This window comes from Anomaloglossus baeobatrachus, chromosome 7 (genome assembly GCF_048569485.1).
Source record: "Anomaloglossus baeobatrachus isolate aAnoBae1 chromosome 7, aAnoBae1.hap1, whole genome shotgun sequence".
Classification (NCBI taxonomy): Eukaryota; Metazoa; Chordata; class Amphibia; order Anura; family Aromobatidae; genus Anomaloglossus; species Anomaloglossus baeobatrachus.
This window is the reverse complement of record NC_134359.1, coordinates 101,239,876-101,262,070: the sequence shown is the minus strand read 5'-3', so window position 1 is coordinate 101,262,070 and position 22,195 is coordinate 101,239,876. Positions and strand designations below refer to the sequence as shown.

Below are 22,195 nucleotides of genomic sequence, written 5' to 3'. Positions count from 1 at the left end.
GAGCTACATAAAGCCATCCATAAACACAACACTTCCGGTGGAGGGGGGGGGCGAGGTTTTCCATTGTTTTGTTGTTGTTGTTGCACACTACCTCTGATCACACTGTTGCTATCCCCAGTGTGAGCTGTCCAAACACTGCAAGTGGATCGCACTGTGCTGATCACCGAGCATACCCGAGCACAGTGATGCTCGCACAAGTGGTCAGCTTAAGTAAAGCACCTGAGCTCCTACCCAAACTCTGTGTTTGTTTGGGGGTATTTTTTGCAAAGTTGGTGTTTGGCCCGAAAACCGAACATAGGGTTAGCTCATCTCTTTTCTTAAGTTGCTGTATTTGCTAAATTCTTCCACTTTTCAATTGTGCCACTCAAAGTTGATCATGTAAATGAGCCTAAGTGAAATACCCGAATTTAATGATGGACAAGGTGTGTCCCAATACCTGTCCTTATAGTTTTCCTGTCTGTGCAGTTCGGAATCCCACTCATCTGTAGTAAGTTTGCAGGTCTTCTATACATCTGATATAGCTGCAATGCTCTGGTTTGCAGTGATCTGGCAGTATATCAGTGTCAGAGATTGCATAGTGGGGATTGGGTAAATGTACATGCCCCCACAGAATACTCTGAAGAAATGCCCAGTTGAGCTACAAGTATAGATTTAATGACCAACAAATGGAAATCTCTCTGCAATAGAGTGAAAACGGAAATTGGGTGGTCATGTGATTACACGCATATGATTTGCATACTTGAAATCACGTGTCAACTAGTCTTATCAGGCTTCTCTCACAAGAAGAGAATTGTGAGCAGCTGGGTGAGACTAGTTGGCACATGACTGTAAGGCCTCTTTCACACGTCAGTATTTTGCATCAGTGTTTCATCAGTATGTGGATGCCAAAACCAGGAGTGTCTCCAAAACACAGACACCCCATATTTGCACTGACGAGGGGCAAGCACCCTGAAATACCGTGTCTGCAAATTGGGATTCTGATCTGGCATAAATCCTAAGTCATATGCAAAGGATTGTTAAAAATCCACTTTTGACTTTTAGGATTGCTACTTCCAATAGGTGGCGCTGCACTAGAGTTTGTCTCCTTTCCTGGAAAGACAATTAAAAAACACAGAAGACTTGTCAGACTTTCAATTATAGTTTTTTGTAAGTTCCACTCCTGGTTTTGGCATCCAAATACTGATGAAACACTGATGCAAAATACTGACATGTTAAAGAGGCCTTAGTATGGAAATCAAATACATATGGCCACATGTCCGACCAATTACATAGTGCATACAAGGAAATCATGACATTGTGCACAGTGCACACTATCGCAGTTCAACAGTCAGATAGTGACTGCCGACTTTGCCTTTTAGAACAAACAAACCTGTGTCTTATGAACCAAAATTTAAGACCTTGAAAATTGTTCTTTTTTAAACTCCTGTCCTGCCTGAAGTAGAAGGTACTTTTTGAATGATCTAAATGTGTGTAGGGCTTTCCCTACAGCGTCTGCATTTACCAGAATGTTTAACTACAATATTGGCATGATGTTCCTGAAAAGAATTACAATGACCCGATCCCTTGTAAATATTTTACATCTGTACTTTCTTGCTGCCATGATTCAGAACCGACAGTATACCATACCAACTGTTTACTTAGCAGTACTTAGTCTTCACCGCTCAGTAATTTCTCCTACAGAGACTGCAACACTCTACAAATAAAATTTAATTCCTAAATGCCCCAGGCTTTCTGTCGTTTTATTAGTGTTATTTCTATTTGCCAGATATCATTTTGTCTGCACAAACAGTTGCAAGTGAGGAATCGCGCTGTGCAATTGATTTTACACAGAATTGTTATAGCTGACGATGATTAAAATGATCAAGCTGTTTGACGGCTAATTTTTAAAATTTTGTAAAAGTACAAGCTGAAATGTAATGTCCTGCCTGTTCTTAAATCTCGCCCTTTAGACTTAGCTTCTCTTCGATCTAAGTTTTGTTTTAGCCATGGCTATTTAGTGTAGGATATTTCTGGAAGTCTTAATAAGGATTTTGATAGTGCGTGAGTATTATATATCCAGGGACATTATTGGCACAGCTTGAAATCCCAGCTATTAAAGCGAATGAGCCCTCTTTTTAAGTTGTTAAAATTTGGTTGTTGTATTTATATATATATATATTTTTATATATATATATATATATATATATATATATATATATATATATATATATATATATATATATTTATATTTATTTTTTATTATTTCTTTTTCAAATACCTGATGAAATAGAATAATAAAATGTCTTAAACATACATAATGTTAACTTCATTGCTGATCTACTGTCGCTACTGTGATACATCCAATCTATTTAATTTGGCTTGAAGCAGTCCTGAAATCTTTGTATACTTAAGTGACCACTGCAGCCAATCACTTGCCTCAGTGGTCTTGCTATACTGCTCTGCCTCACCATTGAGACTACTCATTGGTTACAATGGTGATTTGAGTAGATAAAGAAGTCTTCACTGCAGCAAGGTATCCTAACACTAGTGTGGACTGGAGCCCTGAAGGGACAGCAGAATTATCTGGCAAGTATAAGTTCTTTTAATACTTTATGCTATTTCCTCCATTTAGACATTATTTTTATATCTCAAAACCCCGTGATAATACTCAACAAGCCATTTCAACAATGCTTGCTACTTTTTCAGGCAGGGAAGTGCAACTAAGAGCTGCTCTAGCTCAATTCACTTACACTACTCTGAAATCCATAACTGGCAAAAGCATAGTCCTCGACCAATGTTTCTTCTTATGCTGCCACAGGAGAAAAGCAATAGTTTTGGTAACAAGTATATTTTAACAATAGTTTGACCTTTTTATAAAATAGTTTAGATACACAAACCAATATATAATTTTACCGGTGTTTAGTTTAGTACATTCCACTATCCTCTGTGTTTGCCAAAGTTGTACTTGCAAATTTAAGAACCAACATAGGATTAATCCATGTATACGTTTTGTACTTTTTTTCACCCATCCCTGTTTCCGATGTAAGATTATATATAAAATATGTGTATATATAATGTACAGTGCATTGAAAAAGTATTCTACATTTGTTCATGATACACCCACAAACTTGAGTTTATTTTTGGTGGAATTTATGTGAAACAACTACATTAAGTAACAAGTATTTGTGAACTGTAAAGGAAATGGTACATGGTTTTCTAAATAGTTTAAAAATATAAATCTGAAAATTATGACTTGCCTATATATTCAGCCCCATGTGCTTAGTTATTTGAGTTTATATACAGTATGTGTAATTTATTCTTAGTATAACTATAGCGGTTTTGTAAGAGCCTCATAGGATTGTTTTGGAACATTAGGAATCCAACGGCATTATGAACACCAAGGAACACAACAGACAGGTCAGGGATAAAGTTGTAGAGAAGAGTAAAGCAGGATTAGGTTGTAAAAAAAAATAGTCAAAACTCTGAACATCTCACGAAGCACTGTTCAATTCATCATCCAAAACTGAAATCCGTATGTCACAACTGAAAACCAACCAATACATATTTATTCACCTAAACTGACATCCCATTTTTGAAAGCAAGCCATGAGAAGTACCACTTGTAATTTGCAAAACTACATGGAACACAGCTAGCATGGGAAACAGGATACTCTTGTCAGATGGGACCAAAGTAAAACATTTTGGACTAAATGCAAAGCGTTATTTGTGGCAGATAACTAACTGCACATCATACTAAAAGCACCATCCCCATCATCAAACATGGTGTCAAGATCATGCTGTGTGGTTGCTAATCTTCAGCAGGGAGCTGGTCCGAATTAATGGGAAGATGGTTGGTGCTAATTACAGGGCAATCCTGAAGGAAAACCTATTAGAGGCTGCAAAAGACTTGAGACTGGGGCGTAGCTTCACTTCCAGCAGGACAGCGACCTTAAACATACTGCCAGAGCTACAATAGAATGGGTTAGCTGAAAGCATACTCATGTGTTTGAATGGAGCAGTCAAAGTCCGCTCTTAAGGGGGCTTTACACGCAGCGACATCGCTAGCGATCTCGTTAGCGATGTGACACGCCCAGATCGTTGTTACGATTTGCCGAGATCACTCATAGGTCGTTTTGTAGCGGTCACACGTAACGATCTCACAAGTGACGCTACATCATTCAGCGATATATTGTTTCACCAAGGCGGTCATGTGGATGTTGTTCGTCGTTGGTAGAGTGTCAAACATAGCAATATGTCTGCTGCGTTCCAAACGACGAACAATATTGTGATGCTGAACAAAGTGTCAACGATCAACAATTTTCACCCTATTTGCGATCGTTCGCAGTCGCACGTAGGTGTCACATGCAACGACGTCGCTAACGATGACAGAAGTGCGTCACGAAAACCGTGAACCTGACGACATATCTTCAGGTAAATCGTAGCATGTAAAGTGGCCTTTAAATTCCTTTGAGAATCTGTGGCAAGACTTTAAAATTGCTGTTCACAGATGCTCTCCATCCAATCTCACTGAGCTAGAGCTATTTTGCAAAATTTGTTGAGACATACCCCAAACGATTTGCAGTACGGTAGTAATTGCAGCGAAAGGTGGTCCTACACAGTATTGAGAGAGGCTGGATACAAATTCATGTCACAATTTTCAGATTTATATTTTTAAATATTTAGAAAATCATGCATCATCCTTTACTCTTCACAAATACTTGCTGCTTAATATTGGTATATCACATAAAATCCTAATAAGATACATTTAAGTTTGTGTGTGTTATATGAAAAAATGTGGAAAATTCACACAGTATGAATACGTTTTCAAGCCATTATTTATATAATGTGTGTGTTAGGGTGACATATTAAGATTACTTTCTATTTTGTAGATGATGTTAAACCAAAGATGGAAGAGGGTCCTACTCAAAAAGCAATTCGAGAGGCTCGAGAGAAAGAACTGTTGCAGGAAGGGGTAGCTTTATACAACGCAGCGAAAGACCCAAATAAACAAATCGGAAAGGCACATCCTAAGGTAGGATCACCTGAAAATCTTTCAAAAATGTTTTTGTTTTTTTTCAAAGTGGAATTCTAAGTGGATTTCAGTGGTTGCTTCACATCAGTAAACATCTACAACCCGTGGAAATGATTGGACAAAGCCCAAAAGTAGGCAATCAACAGCACAAGAAAACCTCATTGCTATATTTTTAAACAACACTAAACATATTTCAATAAAATTATTATTAAACTAATGAAAAATATAGTACCCAATTATATAAATAAGTATCATATAGCCTGGAGTCCCCAAAGCAACAAAATAAAGAAAAAATGAACTTCCAGAAAGTCAAATCAGAAAGTAGCCAAAATGAATACAAATACTTTATTATTAATTAAACACATAAAACTCAACCATGGCAAGATAACTCATAAAACCACCCCACAACCCATAAAATCAAGGCAGTGTGGACATGATCAGCAAGTAACATGATGGCAAAATGTAGAGTTACACAAAACAGGGGTCATTAAGAGCATATACATAAGATCATACATATAAATAAATCTCCTGGGCAACCAATCATAACTATAAAACCAGTAAAAAAATAAGACATTAACAGCAATAAGGAACTGCCAAAAGGCGTTCATATAGAAATTAATCTCATGAAGCACTTAAATACTGACCCAACAGTGCCATAATGCATGCGCTGATGTCAGACCACACTGGCCCTGACGCACGTTTCGGTTGCAGCTTTGTCAAGAGGCACTCAGGCAGTGTTAAGGTCAGCTTTCTATAGGGCACATGTGAAATAATGATGTTATTCCACCTGTTTGAGTAGCGGTGCCGATCTTGCCATGATACATCACATCTGGTGTCCTGAAGCATCAACTGCAGAAGCACATGTATATTGAGTGTTCATTGAATGCCAGGCTGGAAGGAGGAGGGAGAGACCGCTTGGACTGCTGCACATCTAAGAGGCTGAGGACACCACCTTAAAAAAGGGCACCAGCCCCACTAACCATAAAATTTATAATTAGTATGGAACACTCAAAGGGATAAATACACTATTACTCATAGATAGAATTGACTATTGAAAATAGAGCAAGTCTATAATACCAATCAATTGGTGCCACCTAGTGATGCGATGTATGGGTAAGTTCACACAGTGCGTTTTTCGCGGCGGTTTTGTGCGTTTTTCGGGTGCGTTTTTGGCCTCAAAACTGCATGACTTTGCTTCCCCAGCAAAGTCTATGAGTTTTCATTTTTGCTGTCCGCACACAACTTTTTTTTTTAAGCTGCGTTTTTGAGCTTAAAAAAAATGGACATGTCAATTCTTTCCTGCGTTTTTCTGTGTTTTCCCCCCATGCAATGCATTGAAAAAACGCAGAAAAACGCAAGATCAAAAACGCAGCCAAAAACGCACCAAATCGTTGCAAAAACGCATGCTTTTTTGCCGCGTTTTTTTGCCGCGGGTGCGTTTTTGTGCGTTTTTAGCGGCCAAAAACACAGCGTCAAAAAAATGCAGCATGTGCACATAGCCTATAATTGATACCACCAATTCCAACTATTGACGGCATTGCAGAAGAAAGTGGTCAAATAAAATCTTTATTTTGCAACACAAAGCCTATTTTTTAGTTGTCTTGTCTCCTTTTTTCCGTATTGTAATGATACAGCATATTGAAAAAAAAAATATAAAATAAACAAATTTAACAATACAATCAATACGATTCCCAATCAAAGAGGGGCAATCCAGTCTCAGATATGAGTATCATTCAGAACAGTCCAGAACCACATTGACTTTTAAGGGATATAACTACAAGATAATCCAGATATCCACTGACCTATAGAATATAAAAATTATAATAAGAAAAAAACAAAAAGCTAACCAAAACAGACGTTTACCAAGTAATGATAAAGGAATACGCCGTCCCCACAACTCTCACCCAAATGTCGAGAGATCATCCCAAACAACTGTACATGTTGCCTTCATGTTACTTGCTGATCATGTCCATACTGCTTTGTTTTCATGGGTTGTGGGGTGGTTTTATGGGTTACCTTGGCAAGGTTGTGTTTTGTGTGTTTAATCGTTAAAGTATTTGTATTTATTTTGTCTACTTTCTGATTTGACTTTCTGAAAGTTCATTTGATCTATATTTCAATAACATACTGCAATATAATTTACATAAAAAATATTTTAATAATGAAATAAAATAATTAGGGTTGTTAAAGGTATGAATGGTTTGAATATAGCACATGCCTAGTCACTGATTGCAGAGTCACTTACTAGCAAAGTGCATTAGGAATATTGCTCTCTAACCTCAAGTGGGCAGATTTACTGTTGCATCTAATTTAAGAGCTAATATTAGCAGCTCACCCAGAAATGGGATATGGCTTCCTAGAGAGGTGTTGCCTTGCTGGGTTATGCCTAAAGATGTTTAAAGCTTTTTTCCAGTATTAGAAAAACATGGCTGCTTTTTTTTCAGAAACAGTGCTGTAGCTGAAAATGTGCTGTTTCCAATGTTGAAACTTTTCCCTATTAAAGTGAATGGAGTTGAGATTCAATTCCATGCACAACACATGGTCATAGCTGACGTTGATAGAAAGCTTGAAACACAGACATAGTGCTAGAGTAACCAGATTAATCAACCCAATTTATGTATAAAATATCAATATATATATTGGGATATATTTAAAAGATATATATAACAAACAATTACATATACTAGGGATTACAAGGAGTACATAGATAAACCCCAAAAGCAGGGGAACAACCATATGACAAATGGTGATTCAACTCAAATATAGTGCAGGCCAGAAAAAATAATGGACAAAATGACTGATTACATATATCAATACAAGTATTCAGTATACAAATACTCCCTCCTTGACAAAGCATCTCGCGAAACGCACGTCGGATTGCGTGTGGGGACATCCACATGGGTGAGATGTGCACTATATCGCTGTACTAACTATTTACTATTTGGACACTTTGCTTTTAGATACACTGAATATTTGTATACTGAATACTTCTATTGATATATGTAATCAGTCATTTTTTCCATTATTTTTTCTGGCCTCCACTATATATCAGATTAATCACCATTTGTCATCTGGTTGTTCCCCCGCTTTTTGGAGTTTATCTGCATACTCCTTGTGATCTCTATATGTCTTTTAAATATATCCCAAAAAATATTTTGATATTTTTAGACATCAATTTGGGTTGATTAATCTGGTGGCTCTGGCCATATATTTCTGTTACAAGTAATTTTTGAGTGTTATACCAGACAGTATGGGGGGGGGATTCCATCTTATATTGAGCTAGTCTATGACTCCATAAATTCAATATGTGTCTTGTGAATCTTGAATTGACTGTTGATAGAAAGCTGTCATGTTTTTCTAAACAACCCCTTTAAACAAATAATTTTGACTCAGAAAATTGGTCTAAAAACCAAGACTTTGGGGAACTTTCAATTTAGTATTTATTTTGACATTTTTGTCTATCATCCAGCATAAGCCATGTGCTAAATTTGGCGCATTTTGGACTATCTATTCTAAATAAACGTTGTCTAAAAGTAGGGTTACTAATTCTGACCCCTTTATTTTGTTGAGTATAAATGTTAGAAATGTTAGGAAAAGTCATGGGACCTAAGGGGTAAAGTTTCTCCTTGTGGAAAGAGACTTACCGGGTCTGGTATGCTATTTTGATGAGACTTAATCGCCTTGCAATGCTTCTCTTCAGAGAGAAAGAGGACTTCAACTCTAGTGCCACATATTAGAAGTAGCAATCCTAAATGTCGACCCTTTATCAAACCTTGTCATATGACTCAGGATAAAAGTCAAACCAGAATCTCAATTTGCATACTTGTTGTTTTGTGATATTGCCTCTTGCCAATACAAAGTATGAGATCGGATTTGGCTCGATAAGAGACTAATCTCACACTTTGCACTGACGAATAGCAATACCCCAAAACATAGATTCTGTTTTGGCTTTTATCCTAAGTTATATGACAAACCTTGTTAAACAGTCGATATCGACTTTTAGGATTGCTACGTCCATTATGTGGCACTAGAGTTCAAGTTCTCTTCCTCTCTGAATAGCCAATTTGAATAGAACAAGTAATCTATTTTATTATCAATGGGTATTTTGTAGATTCTCATTTTTCTTATGAGTAAATTGTCAAAGTGAAACTTTCCCCTTGGAGATAACTCAATATGTTAAAGTACGCAATTCCTAATATTCAGAAATAACAGATATGGTCCTTCCAACCTAACCCCAAGGTCTGTGGGTAATTTTATAACCCTTTTGCTTGCAGAATAAACTTTTTGGTAGTGAGTTGGTCCAGTCCAGTATCTATGAGTTATATGGTTGAATACATATTGATTGGAAATAATCCATTGTTTGACTTGTTGCCCTTTATTATCGTAAGAAGTAGTTATTACATGAATCTTTTTCCATTGTTTGAAATGTTATTCCTATCCTAATAAATCAGTTAACAGAAAACAAAAGAGTTAATGACAACAGCTGAAAATTTTAATAAGCAGTGTGTTTTTACATGTCCTATGCGACAATATCCTCCTATGAAGATGGTAGTAAGCCTTTATCAGATTTGTGGCAAGCATATCCGACTCGAGTAGAAAAATAGCTAAAAGCAAAGACTGTGCCGATGTTTGTAAAACTCATTGTTTGAGTGTTTTTTAAATTTTTGTTTCTTTGATATAATTGTACTTATATGGTATATGTTTTCCCGCTCCACCCAATGACTACCTTGTACATCAGCAAGAATAAATACACAAAACATGGCCTTCTTGTTACGGTTAGATGAATGAGACTTAGAATAAAATAGATTACATTTGGAATAATCCACCAGTAACATAAAAGAGTTACAAATTATTTTCTGACTAAAGAAATCTGCGTATATACTCAGGAGAAGTAATGAACAAGGCTATTCTGAGGGATAATTACAAATAAATCAATAATTAATGGTTCAGGAATGTGTTAATAGGTTCATTATGGTGATTCACTGTTTCTTCCTTGCTGCATTTGCTTAGAAATGTAATAGGAGAGATTACAGCATGTTTTCAGATACTTATAAACAGTCAAGAATTATAGCTATAAGATCGTGTTGCAAGCCATTATTAATTCAGTTCATTTACAGTGCATTTGCTATGAAGCTGTCAGAAATAAGCAATTTCAGTTTGCCTTGATGTCCACAGGTGTCAGCTGTTTAATACTGAAATACAGTGGCTCTGGATGAGCGACGGAGTTTAATGTTTGTTAGTCTTGGGAATTTTTTTTAGTCTCCTTTTATATACAAGGTGATTTCAACAATTTTTGCACTCCAGTTATATTATTACTTATTAGTGCTTTCTGTACGAGGGCTTGTGATACAAATGAGACAAGTATGAGTGAGTGACTGGGCTAAGATTGGTATCCAGTGTTCAGAATAGATTATGGAAATCATGATTGTCCATGTGCTATAACCTTAGAACATTATATGGTGATCATAAGATTCAGCTTTGCAAAGAGCGACATACTGAAAAACCTTGAAATTGTTATGCCATAATCAGTGGCAAGCAACCTTGAGGTATTGTGCTCTAATTAGTGAAAAAGTAACAATTAGGGAACATCATAGTAAAATAACTATGATAACCTTAGAAGTTTGATGCTGAGAGAAACAGCATATTGTGCAATGTGGTCATTGTTTTTCGCTGAGAAAAAACAATGTACTGCGCAACTGCAAGATACTGATGATGCTGTGCATGTTTGAACGTGTTAAATCAGTTCATTTGTAACTGTGGTGCAAGAAACAATGGCTTCTCCACTTGTAATTTGCACGATTTAAGAGTATAGTGATTTGTTTCTTTTTATCGATGACTTTGCAACTAAACACTTTCTCCATACTGTGCACAAAGAAGTGTTGTTGCATGACACCGCTACCTATAATCTAGAAACTCTCCAAAAACTCTTGTTGAGTTAAACCATCCTCCCAATAGCCTAGTTTTCACCAATTTAACTATCATGTGTGAGGATGAAGATTCACATCAAATGAAGAAGACAGCAGTGCCTAAAAAAAAGTCTTAACGAGGTAAGCCAAACATTTCTTAATAGATAAGGTGTATTAGAAAAGCAAGGAGATTATGTAAAAAATTACGTATATGTCTTTTCTGGAAGTTGATCGCACGCAGAGCCGGAATCGTCTTGGGACATCGTGTGGACTACGTTGGAACTGGGTGTTTTGGGTTTAATAAATTAAAGAAAGAGGGTGGTATTTTATTTCAAATAAATGATTGTTTCCGTGTTTGTGTTTATTTCTTTTCACTTACAGATTAGTAATGGGGGGGTCTTATAGACCCTCCCCATTACTAATCTAGGGCTTTGTAGCAGCTGGGAGCCATCATTACCCCTTTATTATTCCGAATGCTATCACACCAAGGCAATTAGTATGAGCCGGGTTAAGTTCTAAGATTGCTGCATCTAATGGATGCGACAATTCTGGGTGGCTACAGACTGCTAATTTTAGGCTCTGGGGGGCAATAACCATGGGTCTCCATAGCCTGAGAATACCAGCCCCCAGCTATCGGCTTTATTATGGCTGGGTATCAAAATTGTCTGGGACTGCATCCCGGTTTTTTAAAATTATTTATTTAAATAATAAAAAAAGGTTGCATAAGGTCCCTCTTGTTTTGATACACAGCCAAGAAAAGCACACGGCTGGGGGCTGTAGCCTGTAGCTGTATGCTTTATCTGTGCTGGGTATCATAATATGGGGGGGGGGCCCTTTTCCAATTTTTTTATTTATTTATTTTTACACCACTATAGACACACACATAGTTTCTGTAATTGCAAGCAGTCAGACTCGCTGTCACGCAGGGTGGGGACACGGCCTGACTGCCACCAATCACAGATGCGAAGACAGCTGGTGGGCGGGGGAAACAGTTGATATGCATTATGCAGGTTAATCAGCTGTCCCAGAAGTAGCATTACAGCCAAGTGGGAGACTGGTAAGTATAACACACTTGCTCTAATCTCCTTATCCCTTCTACCTCCATTTTATAGAGACGCATTTGAGTCCTCATAAACTTATAAAGGGACAAGGATCCAGGCAAATATCGGGGATCAATTCTGGGCTGGAACCGGGTTTTTTAACTCGCCGATCTCGGGTATCTGATGGTCCGCCGATCACTTTTTACAACCTTTCTCCGGGACAAGCCAGCTTTACTCTGAAGTGTCACTGCTTAGTTCCGAAGCTCAGTTTATATGACAATCCTTGTTATTTTACTACTAAACGCATTTATGTTTTTTTTTTAATGGGGTATTTTCACATTATTAAATGTTAAAAGCAAGTCAGTTGCAAACTTGTTTTCATGCTGCTGTTCACGCCTAATATATCAGTAAGCTGTCCCCAGACCCTTGATTTCTATACAGCAGTTAGCTGCTTACCTTCCTCTCCCTCCCACTCTTTCACCCACACCCATCATCATGGCTCTTGCTGTCAGGAGCTTTGTGGTTGTTCTGCCCTGTTATCTCTATATGTGAATACAGTGATAGGAGTGTACACTCCAGCACAAACCACTGTGGGTTGAATGTGTTACAGAAGATCTTTTACTAAACTTTAAAGATTTACTAATATTACAGTTCTGTTGGTCACCAGAACATCCTCTCAAAGGGGAGTGCTTACTGGAGTTAGAGCCATGTTATCACTGAAAACTTCACAAAAGTTAACTAAGACTGTGATTATTAACTTATTATTATAGTATTATGTGCATAAAATATGTTAATGTCAGAGATGAGTAGGTTAGGAAAAATTCTAATCCACCTGTTCGTGTGGATTTTCCCTGGAAATTTGATTTGAAGAGAACTTATTCTCCACAAATTTCATGTTCCTTATTATGCTCTGGGTCTCTCTAGACCCCACAGCATACAAAATATATATAAAAAATAATAAAATAATACTTACCTTCACCCAAGAGGTGAATTTGCACAAGTGTGCAAAAGGTCACAATGTCATGATGTGCTACGAGACATTGCTCTCACATGCATGGAACGGCTCAATGTGAGAGACCTGGAGATTTCAACGGTAAGGAACAGAAGATGCAACGTGGATAAAATGAGTGACAGTAAGGGATGGACCGGCCAGAGAGCTGAGCAGTAAGGTGAAAATAAGGATTTTTATTTTTTGGGCCCTTTGTGGTTCAGAGAAATCCATGCAAAAATGAATTACAAAAAGTCCGCATTTGCAGAATGTGGATTTTTCCAAATTCACGTAGAATGCTACCCCACTCATTTATTTGCTCCTCTCCAATTAATGCTAATGAATATTATGAAACTGCTGCTATTTGCTGCAGTATTTTTACCAAACTTTTTCTGCTTCCAACTGTTGAAAAATACTTTTATACATTTGTTCTACGATTTCAGCTTTAAAAACCGTTTTGAATATCAGCATGATATACTGTACTTTTCCCCTTAGCATTTTTGTCTTTGTACACAATTGATATGTACTCTCTAATTCTCAGAGACCAGCCTAGTTATCATATTAATATGGTCTATCCAAAGTGTCAGATTTACTATTCAATTAAATATCTCTAGATTTAGGCTTGGATCAACTTTTAAACTGAAATCTATAAAAACCATGGTGGGTGAATCAGTTAAATGCTGTTACTTAAACAGGGTACTGATATTTTAAAAGGTTTTTTTTTCTCATTTTAAATGTTTGTCATCTTCACAAGTAGATGTAATCTTTGGGGCTTTACCTGTTTTGAGAATGAAAGTCTGATTCTGTGACTCAGATTAAAGAGAATCTGTCAGCATGTTTTTGCTGAGGACAGCATGCTGTAAGAGTTAAACAAAATATAAAACAACTGTGCTTCTCTTATCAGTGTGTGTGAAATTGTTTACGTAAACTAAAGTGTTCATTATTTTGTGATTACCATTACAGAAGTAGAAACTCGCCTACATAGCAGTCTGACATGCCCCCTGCAGTGATTGACAGCTCACACTCAATGCACAATGTCTATTAAGAGCCTGGCGTGGGCGGGAGAGCTCAGTCTGCTGTAATGTGTTCCTGTATCTAAATTCTTTGATTGTTTCTGAATGGCTGCAGCCAGTAATCTATGTGATACACCATTGGATTCAGAATCTCCTTGCCTACATTATATTGCTGTCAAATGAGGTAGCAAAAACATGCTGACAGATTCCCTTTAACTATAAATGCAGTAAAAGAATATCAGCTCACTACCCATACATGTGCATGGACCAGTTTTGGCATGCAATGACACAGAAATTTAGGATTGGGTGCAGTCTCTTGGGCTAGTCCTCTCAAATGCATGTTGCCTGGCTGGCTTTTCTAAGTATGCTTACTTTGAAACGCTGCAACATTTCAGAGTAAAACATAGAGTACAAATAGGTCTAAAGGGTGCTTTACACACTGCGACATCGCTAGCGATCTCGTTAGCAATGTAACACGCCAGATCGCACATACGATTTGCCGAGATCGCACATGTGATTGGCGCTATAAAAATGACCTATGTGCGATCTCGGCAAATCTTATCTGCGATCTCTGGCGTGTCACATCGCTAACGAGATCGCTAGCGATGTCGCAGCGTGTAAAGCACCCTTAACAGGGTCTAATCCAAGGGATTTAGAGAATAAATGACACTTAGGAGTCTCACCATGGAGGGTTGTGTGAGTCACAACCAACTGCTCAGGGTATGAATCACACGGCTGCTGCAGCCCCACATGTAAGGAGAAGAGACCGAGAAGATACTGGGCATTGATACTGCGTTGTGAAAGACACCCTCTTCATCATCAGGATACATGTGATTTTTCCTGATGGAACGGGTGTTTCCGAAACGCGTTGAAATAAATCACATTTAATAATATATCTGGAATAATCTTTCACAATAGCGGTACAGCATCAATACCCAGACTCTTCTTCTGTTTCCTCTAGGTAGAATTCCTAGAATTGTATAAACGGGAAAACACTTTTTTTTTTCCTTTTTTGCCTAAATTCAGTTTTTAAAATCTTTCCCTGTTTATACAATTTTACAGGTAACAATCTAGGTCCCATGATCTCACAAAGAAAAATAAAGGCTGCAATACTCAAGATTTTCAGAAGGGAAACCTTTCGTCACGGTGAACCCAGCTTTGGCTATTTCAAGAAGACTAGAAGATAGAAATATTGTCGACTAAGATAGGAAAAATGTAAGCAAGACAAACAACGAATAGATCGATATTCCTTGCCGTGCGTCTCCTCTGGGATCTATTATATAAGAATGGAAACATAAATTGTATCTTCTCACGTGGCTGTTAAGTATCGCTATAGGATTAATTACCCAATTATCGACTGGCTTTGTGAATCCTGAGCCAAAACTTATTATGTTTTAGTAACGGTTATGAATAGATTGTAATCTTTTTAGGATAATCAATATGTAATTTTATTTCTTTAAGAAAAACTAAATCCACCATGCATCATTGCCTGTTGTCAGCCGAGTAAGTGCTCACATCTTCTAGCTGACGGTGTTCCATATTGCAAAGTTACAAGACTTTAAAGTATCAGCCTGGACTTTCAAAAAGGAAACGCACAGCAATAATTTTAATGAAGTGATTACAACAAAATTTCAATAAAGTGTTGATGCAAACTGATTTCTCTCTTTTTTTTAATAAGTTGCTGCAAGGGAAACAGTAAGGCTCATTAATATTTCAGTTCTTTTATTACATACCGCGTTCCTACTAAATTCTGCTCATTGATACACATCCAGTGACCATTTTAATGGGATATACTGCAGCATTAATTATAAATGTAACATTTTGGTAAAATAGCAAAATAATACAATTTTTATTTAAGAAAGCTGACATGTGAAATGCAGCTGTAAATTAATCATCTAATATAATATATACCTATCTGAGACTTTTATTTTATATATTTTGTAATAAGAAACCATATTACAACTCCGGCAGGAGAGGCTAAAGCCAAATAAATGGAGATGTTGAGGCTCTTGTGTGAGGCTCTCTCTTTTCCATTCTAGATTATATATGAAAATGGAAGGAGGTTCAGAAAACAAAATTTCCCGAAAATAGGTGGGGATGGCGGAGATGAGACCCCTTCATGGACAGCACTCATTAGATCTCACTGTGATGACAGATAATTGGAACAACAATTGATACAAAAAGGCACCAGGGTTCAGGATGATAAATAACAACTTGGCATGGACCTTGATTAGTGCGAATGATATAAATTTTATTATACATGGGGTGAAAAAACACTCACATTTAAAATCATTTAAAAACAGACATACAAAATACTGTTTCCTGCATGGTTCAAACCTGGCACATGTTCAATAATTCAGGGTAAACATATATAATCCAAGATGGAGAATGGACTCTGTCCCCTAGGGAACTCTAAGTACTCTATATATGCATCCCATATACAATCAAGTGTGCCTGCATTGCACCTACTGGTTTTGAAAAGCCCGAAGACTACCACCAAGTAATATAAATCACAGCTGAAATAGCCAGATTTAAGTCTAAATAACGACTATACAGGATTACCCAGGCAGCAACGCAAGGTGCAGGAAACTCAGTACAGGACCCGACGCGTTGCGCCAGTCTAGCTGGCTTCATCAGGAGAATATCACCCTCCAATGTTCCTGGGGCTATATATATATATCAACCCCATATAACATTCGCCCTATCAGAGCACAGGAGTAATAATTATAACATAAAGCACAGGTGTCCTACCAGGCTAAAAACGGCCTCTGTTTTATCCATATAAGGGAATTCTGAATCACATGGAGCTCCTCCATTACACGTGCGGCCAGAAAGGAATCCCCTGTTAATGGCCACTCCTCCTTCTTGTCACATGGCCGCCTGTGCAATGCTATGGTGGAACACAAACAAGCGTTTCACCAACCGGAAATAACGATATGTAAACCGGAAATGCAGCATTAGAAGTGTGCTCACATGTGGTGCATCACTTTTAGACAGTCCCCCGGATACAAATGCCATGAACAAAGGTTCCACAAAGTTAGTAACTTGTTAGTACAGCATTCAGGGATGCACCCAAATGGTCCATCATTTTTGAAACATCCCCCAGATACTTATATAAGCAAACAATAGTTCCACATTGCAAAATACCATCAATCCTCAATAACACATACCCCAAATGCATTTTAATCCAAATATGTGGAACTTAATATTACTGTACATGAATTTCATGAGCGACTTAAGTACAATGTTATTACATATTTGCACATAAAATCAAATAATGCTAATGTGTCCAAAGTACACCAAGCATTATTTATCAGCGCTGATATCACAGATTAGTTTGTTATTTATCATTTTTTATAAAACCCTGTGAACAATAAATCCTCATTAATGCCGCCCGGATGCACACTGTTCAACTCATATATCCATCTGGATTCGCTACGCAGGAGAGCCGGTACAACATCACCACCTCTAATGGACATCCGAATCTGTTCTAAATCAACAACACATGTATTCCTGATTTTATAATTATGAACTTTGTGGTAATGCATAGCCACAGTTGAAATTTGTTTACCTTGTTTAAGATGAGTATTAACCAGGGATATATTAGATAGGTGCTGTTGTATCCATTTGCGCAATTCCTGCGTAGTTTTACCCACATAAATCAATGGGCAGGGACACACCAAAGCATATACCACATTCTTAGATTGGCAGTTGATATAGTCACGTAATGGATATGCCTTCTGAGTAACTGGATGTACAAATTCGTACAATTCTGGTGTAAAAGAACATATTGAACAGTTACCACATGCAAATGAACCTTTTAGCGAAAACCCTGTATTCAGACTGGTAGTAGGTCGCACAAAATGGCTGTGACTCAAACAGTCTCTCAAATTACGTGCTCTTCTCGCTGTGAGTTTTGGAGTTGCAGAGATGATATCTCTCAGTTTAGTCTCTGTGTGGAGAATGTTCCAGTTTTTGTTGAGTATTTTATAAAGCTCACGCCATTGATCATTATATGTGGTCACCAAGCGTACCACATTGTCCACTTTTCTGGATTTTGGAGTTAGTAAGCTTGTCCTTTCTGTTTGGCTATTTCAGCTGTGATTTATATTACTTGGTGGTAGTCTTCGGCTTTTCAAAACCAGTAGGTGCAATGCAGGCACACTTGATTGTATATGGGATGCATATATAGAGTACTTAGAGTTCCCTAGGGGACAGAGTCCATTCTCCATCTTGGATTATATATGTTTACCCTGAATTATTGAACATGTGCCAGGTTTGAACCATGCAGGAAACAGTATTTTGTATGTCTGTTTTTAAATGATTTTAAATGTGAGTGTTTTTTCACCCCATGTATAATAAAATTTATATCATTCGCACTAATCAAGGTCCATGCCAAGTTGTTATTTATCATCCTGAACCCTGGTGCCTTTTTGTATCAATTGTTGTTCCAATGTTTTGTTAGATACGTGGCACAGTGGTTTTTATATTATTCATTGGTGGTGCTGAGGCTCTCTTTTGGAGGTGATGACAGATAAGCTAAGCTTTCTGTCATTTTCCAGTGCTGCACTCAGCCTTTATAGGGCTCTCATTGCATCTCCATATGTTCTGACGTCATTCAATGGCTTTTTGTATACCAGTTGGGCACCGAAAAGCGTCATGCTCCATCACACATCATCGTATATAGGTGTTCCCCTTTAGAAACTTAGTTCATCACTATATTACATTTTTTCTTTGAGCATTGGAAAGGGTTTTCCAGTCTCAACGTATTCATAACTTATCCCTTGGATTAAAGATGGAAGAACTAATTCACAGGACTCAGGTGCCTCGGCCTTGTCAGTAATCTGTGACCACTAGATAAGAGGCATGTGAGTCTCCTTAGCTCCTGGCATTCCCAGCTCTTCTTTTGGTTAGCTGTTCTGGCACAATGTTGTATGTGTATCACGCCGCAATCATGACATTGCACCAGCCAGGTTATTGAAAAGAAGAGACAGAAATGTATAGCGGTAAGGTGATTCATAGGCCTCGTGTTCACTCCTGACTCCTCACAGGTTACTGACCTGGAAGATGGACCGGAGTCCTGAAAATTCATAGTTTCATAGTGTTTAAGGTTGAAAGTAGACTTAAGTCCATCGAGTTCAACCGATGACCTAACCTAACAAGCTGATCCAAAGGAAGGTCAAAAACCCCATGGGGCTAACAGTAAGCGCCACATAAGGGTAAAAATTCCCTCCTGACTCCACATACGGCAATCAGACTAGTTCCCTGGATCAAGGCCCATTCACAGAATCTAATGCACATAACCGGTAATATTATATTTTTCAAGAAAGGCATCCAGGCCTCTTAAATTTTAATAGTGAATCAACCATTACGACATTATGTATCAGAGAGTTCCATAGTCTCACTGTTCTTCGATTTCTACCTAGGAAAAAAACAAGCCTAAAAACAATGAATAGATGCTGTGCAGTAAGTATATAAGCAGTATTAATACATGAAAACAACATAAGGTACTGTTTTGATCATAAGATCACCGCAACAGGGTGTACTCAATCAGGATGGTCCCTAACTTTAGTGACTCATCTCGCTCTTACTTTTCATCAACATAGATGTAACTATGTTTTTTATATGTACTACTACTTTTTTACTTACTGCAGGGTATTTATTCATTGGTTTATTCTAGGATCTGTCTGTTAATGGCTGTAGTGTGAATATTCACTTACATATTGCACTTATACTAACAGGTAGGCTGACCCATGGCTTTGGTTTTGCTACATCTCTACTTAAGATAGATAATGACTATCACATTATTTGTGGTCCAACATCTGTAACTTCTACTATTAATCTGTTTTCTGCTCTGTAGGCGGCTGGATGTAAACATTGAATGCAGCCAAACAGCATAGCGCCGAACACTGCGTAGCGATCATTCCCAGCTATTGTGGCTCAGTTCCATCTTATTGATTGACATGGATATGCTTTCTACAGTGGGGAAAAAAAGTACTTAGTTAACCACCAATTGTGCAATTCTCCCACTTAAAAAGATGAGGTCGGCCTGTAATTGACATCATAGGTAGACCACAACTATGAGAGACAAAATGAGAAAAACATATCCAGAAAATCACCTTGTCTGAGTTGGCAAGATTTTTTTTACAAATTATGGTGGAAAATAAGTATTTGGTCAATAACAAAAGTTCATATCAATATTTTGTTATATTTCCTTTCTTGGCAATGACAGAGGTCAAAAGCTTTCTGTAAGTCTTTACAAGGTTGACACACACACTGTTGGTGGTATGTTGACCCATTCCTCCATGCAGATCTCCTCCAGAGCAGTGATGTTTTGGGCCTGTCGCTGGGCAAAACGGACTTTCAACACCCTCCAAAGGTTTTCTGTGGGGTTGAGAACTGGAGACTGGCTAGGCCACTCCAGGACCTTCTTATCCTTCTTAGGAAGCCACTCCTTTGTTGCCCTAGTGGTGTGCTTGGGATCATTATCATGCTAAAAAGACCCAGCTACGTTTCATCTTCAATGCTCTTGCTGATGGCAGGGGGTTTGCACTCAAAATATCACGATACATGGCCCCATTTGTTCTTTCATGTAGATGGATCAGTCATCCTGGTGCCTTTGCAGAAAAACAGCCCCAAAGCATGATGTTGCCACCCCCATTCTTCAAAGTAGGTATGGTGTTCTATGGATGCAACTCAGCATTCTGTCTCTTCCAAACACGACGAGTTGTGTTTCTACCAAACAGTTCTACTTTGGTTTCATCAGACAATATGACAGTCTCGCAGTACTCTTCTGGATAATCCAAATGCTCTCTAGCAAACTTCACATGGGCCCGGACATGTACTGGCTTAAGCAGAGGAACACATCTGGCACTGCAGGATCTGAGTCCCTGGTGACGTAGTGTGTTATAGATGGTAACCTTTGTTACAGTGGTCCCAGCTTTATGCAGGTCATTCACTAGGTCCCCCGTGTGGTTGTGGGATTTTTGTTCACCGTTCTTGTGATCATTTTGACCCCACAGGGTGAGATCTTGCATGGAGCCACTGATCGAGGGAGATTGTCAGTGGTCTTGTATGTCTTCCATTTTCTAATTATTACTCCCACAGTTGATTTCATCATACCAGGCTGCTTGCCTATTGCAGATTCAGTCTTCCCAGCCTGGTGCAGGGCTGCAATTTTGTTTCTGGTGTCCTTCGACAGCTCTTTTGTCTTCATCATAGTGGAGTTTGGAGTGTGACTGTTTGAGGTTGTGGACAGGTGTCTTTTATACTGATAACAAGTTCAAATAGGTGCCATTACCACAGGTAATGAGTGGAGGACAGAGGAGCCTCTTAAAGAAGTAGAAGTCTGTGAGAGACAGAAATGTTGCATGTTTTTAGATGACTAAATACTAATTTTCCACCATAATTTGCAAAAAAAAATCTTGCCAAATCAGACAAAGTGATTTTCTGGATTTGTTTTCTCATTTTGTCTCTCATAGTTGTGGTGTACCTATGTTGTCAATTAAAGGCCTCTCTTATCTTTTTAAGTGGGAGAACTTGCACAATTGGTGGCTGACGAAATACTTATTTTCGCCACTGTATATACAAGAGCTTGGTCCATACCAATGTTTCAAAGAAAACCACATAATATACCATTACACACAGTACTGTGGATGTATTCTCCTTTAGAGATAATCATAATTCTGCTTTATTACAGTAGCATCTTATTACCTTTTATTATTGCACTACTAAATACAAGATTTCATCAAGTGACTCTGAGCAGGATAGATGGTGAGAGCAGGGCCACAAAGTGGACTATTCAAAAGACCATGTGTCAGGTTGCCAGCAGGGGGAGCTGGAGTCCTACAGAGAAAGACACTACACAGAGCTGAATGAGCAAGGACGGGAACTCCCAGTGTGTGCTAATGCAGTGTCTACTAGCATCAGCCGGACAGCTGAAGCTGTGGAGCATGCGGGGGATGGTCAGACTGGTTCAGGTCATACACAGTATGGGCAACAGGAAGACCGGAGGAACTAGCAGAGTAGGAGTCGAGATCAGGCTGAGGTCTGTACCAGAGGAAACAACCGAGTGGGTAGGTAGGAGAGGGGGAAACAATCAGGGCTATTGTAGGAAGGAAGGAGGTGGGACAGAGGAATGGCAGAACGACTAGGGGACAGAACACAGACAGAGGCTTAGGGCACAGAGAGGGAACGGATCAGGATCACACTTACAGGGACCAGCATTCACAGGCAAAG

General features: G+C 38.3%; 1 protein-coding gene across 1 annotated transcript in view; it reads left to right on the top strand.

Moving 5' to 3' along the window:
- SPAG16 (sperm associated antigen 16) overlaps positions 1-22,195 on the top strand; it is a 1,446,914-nt gene that overhangs the window by 160,878 nt on the left and 1,263,841 nt on the right. The window contains exon 9 of the mRNA XM_075317532.1: positions 4,868-5,010. Within this exon, the coding sequence (XP_075173647.1) occupies positions 4,868-5,010 (143 nt within the window). The remainder of the gene's footprint in view (positions 1-4,867; positions 5,011-22,195) is intronic.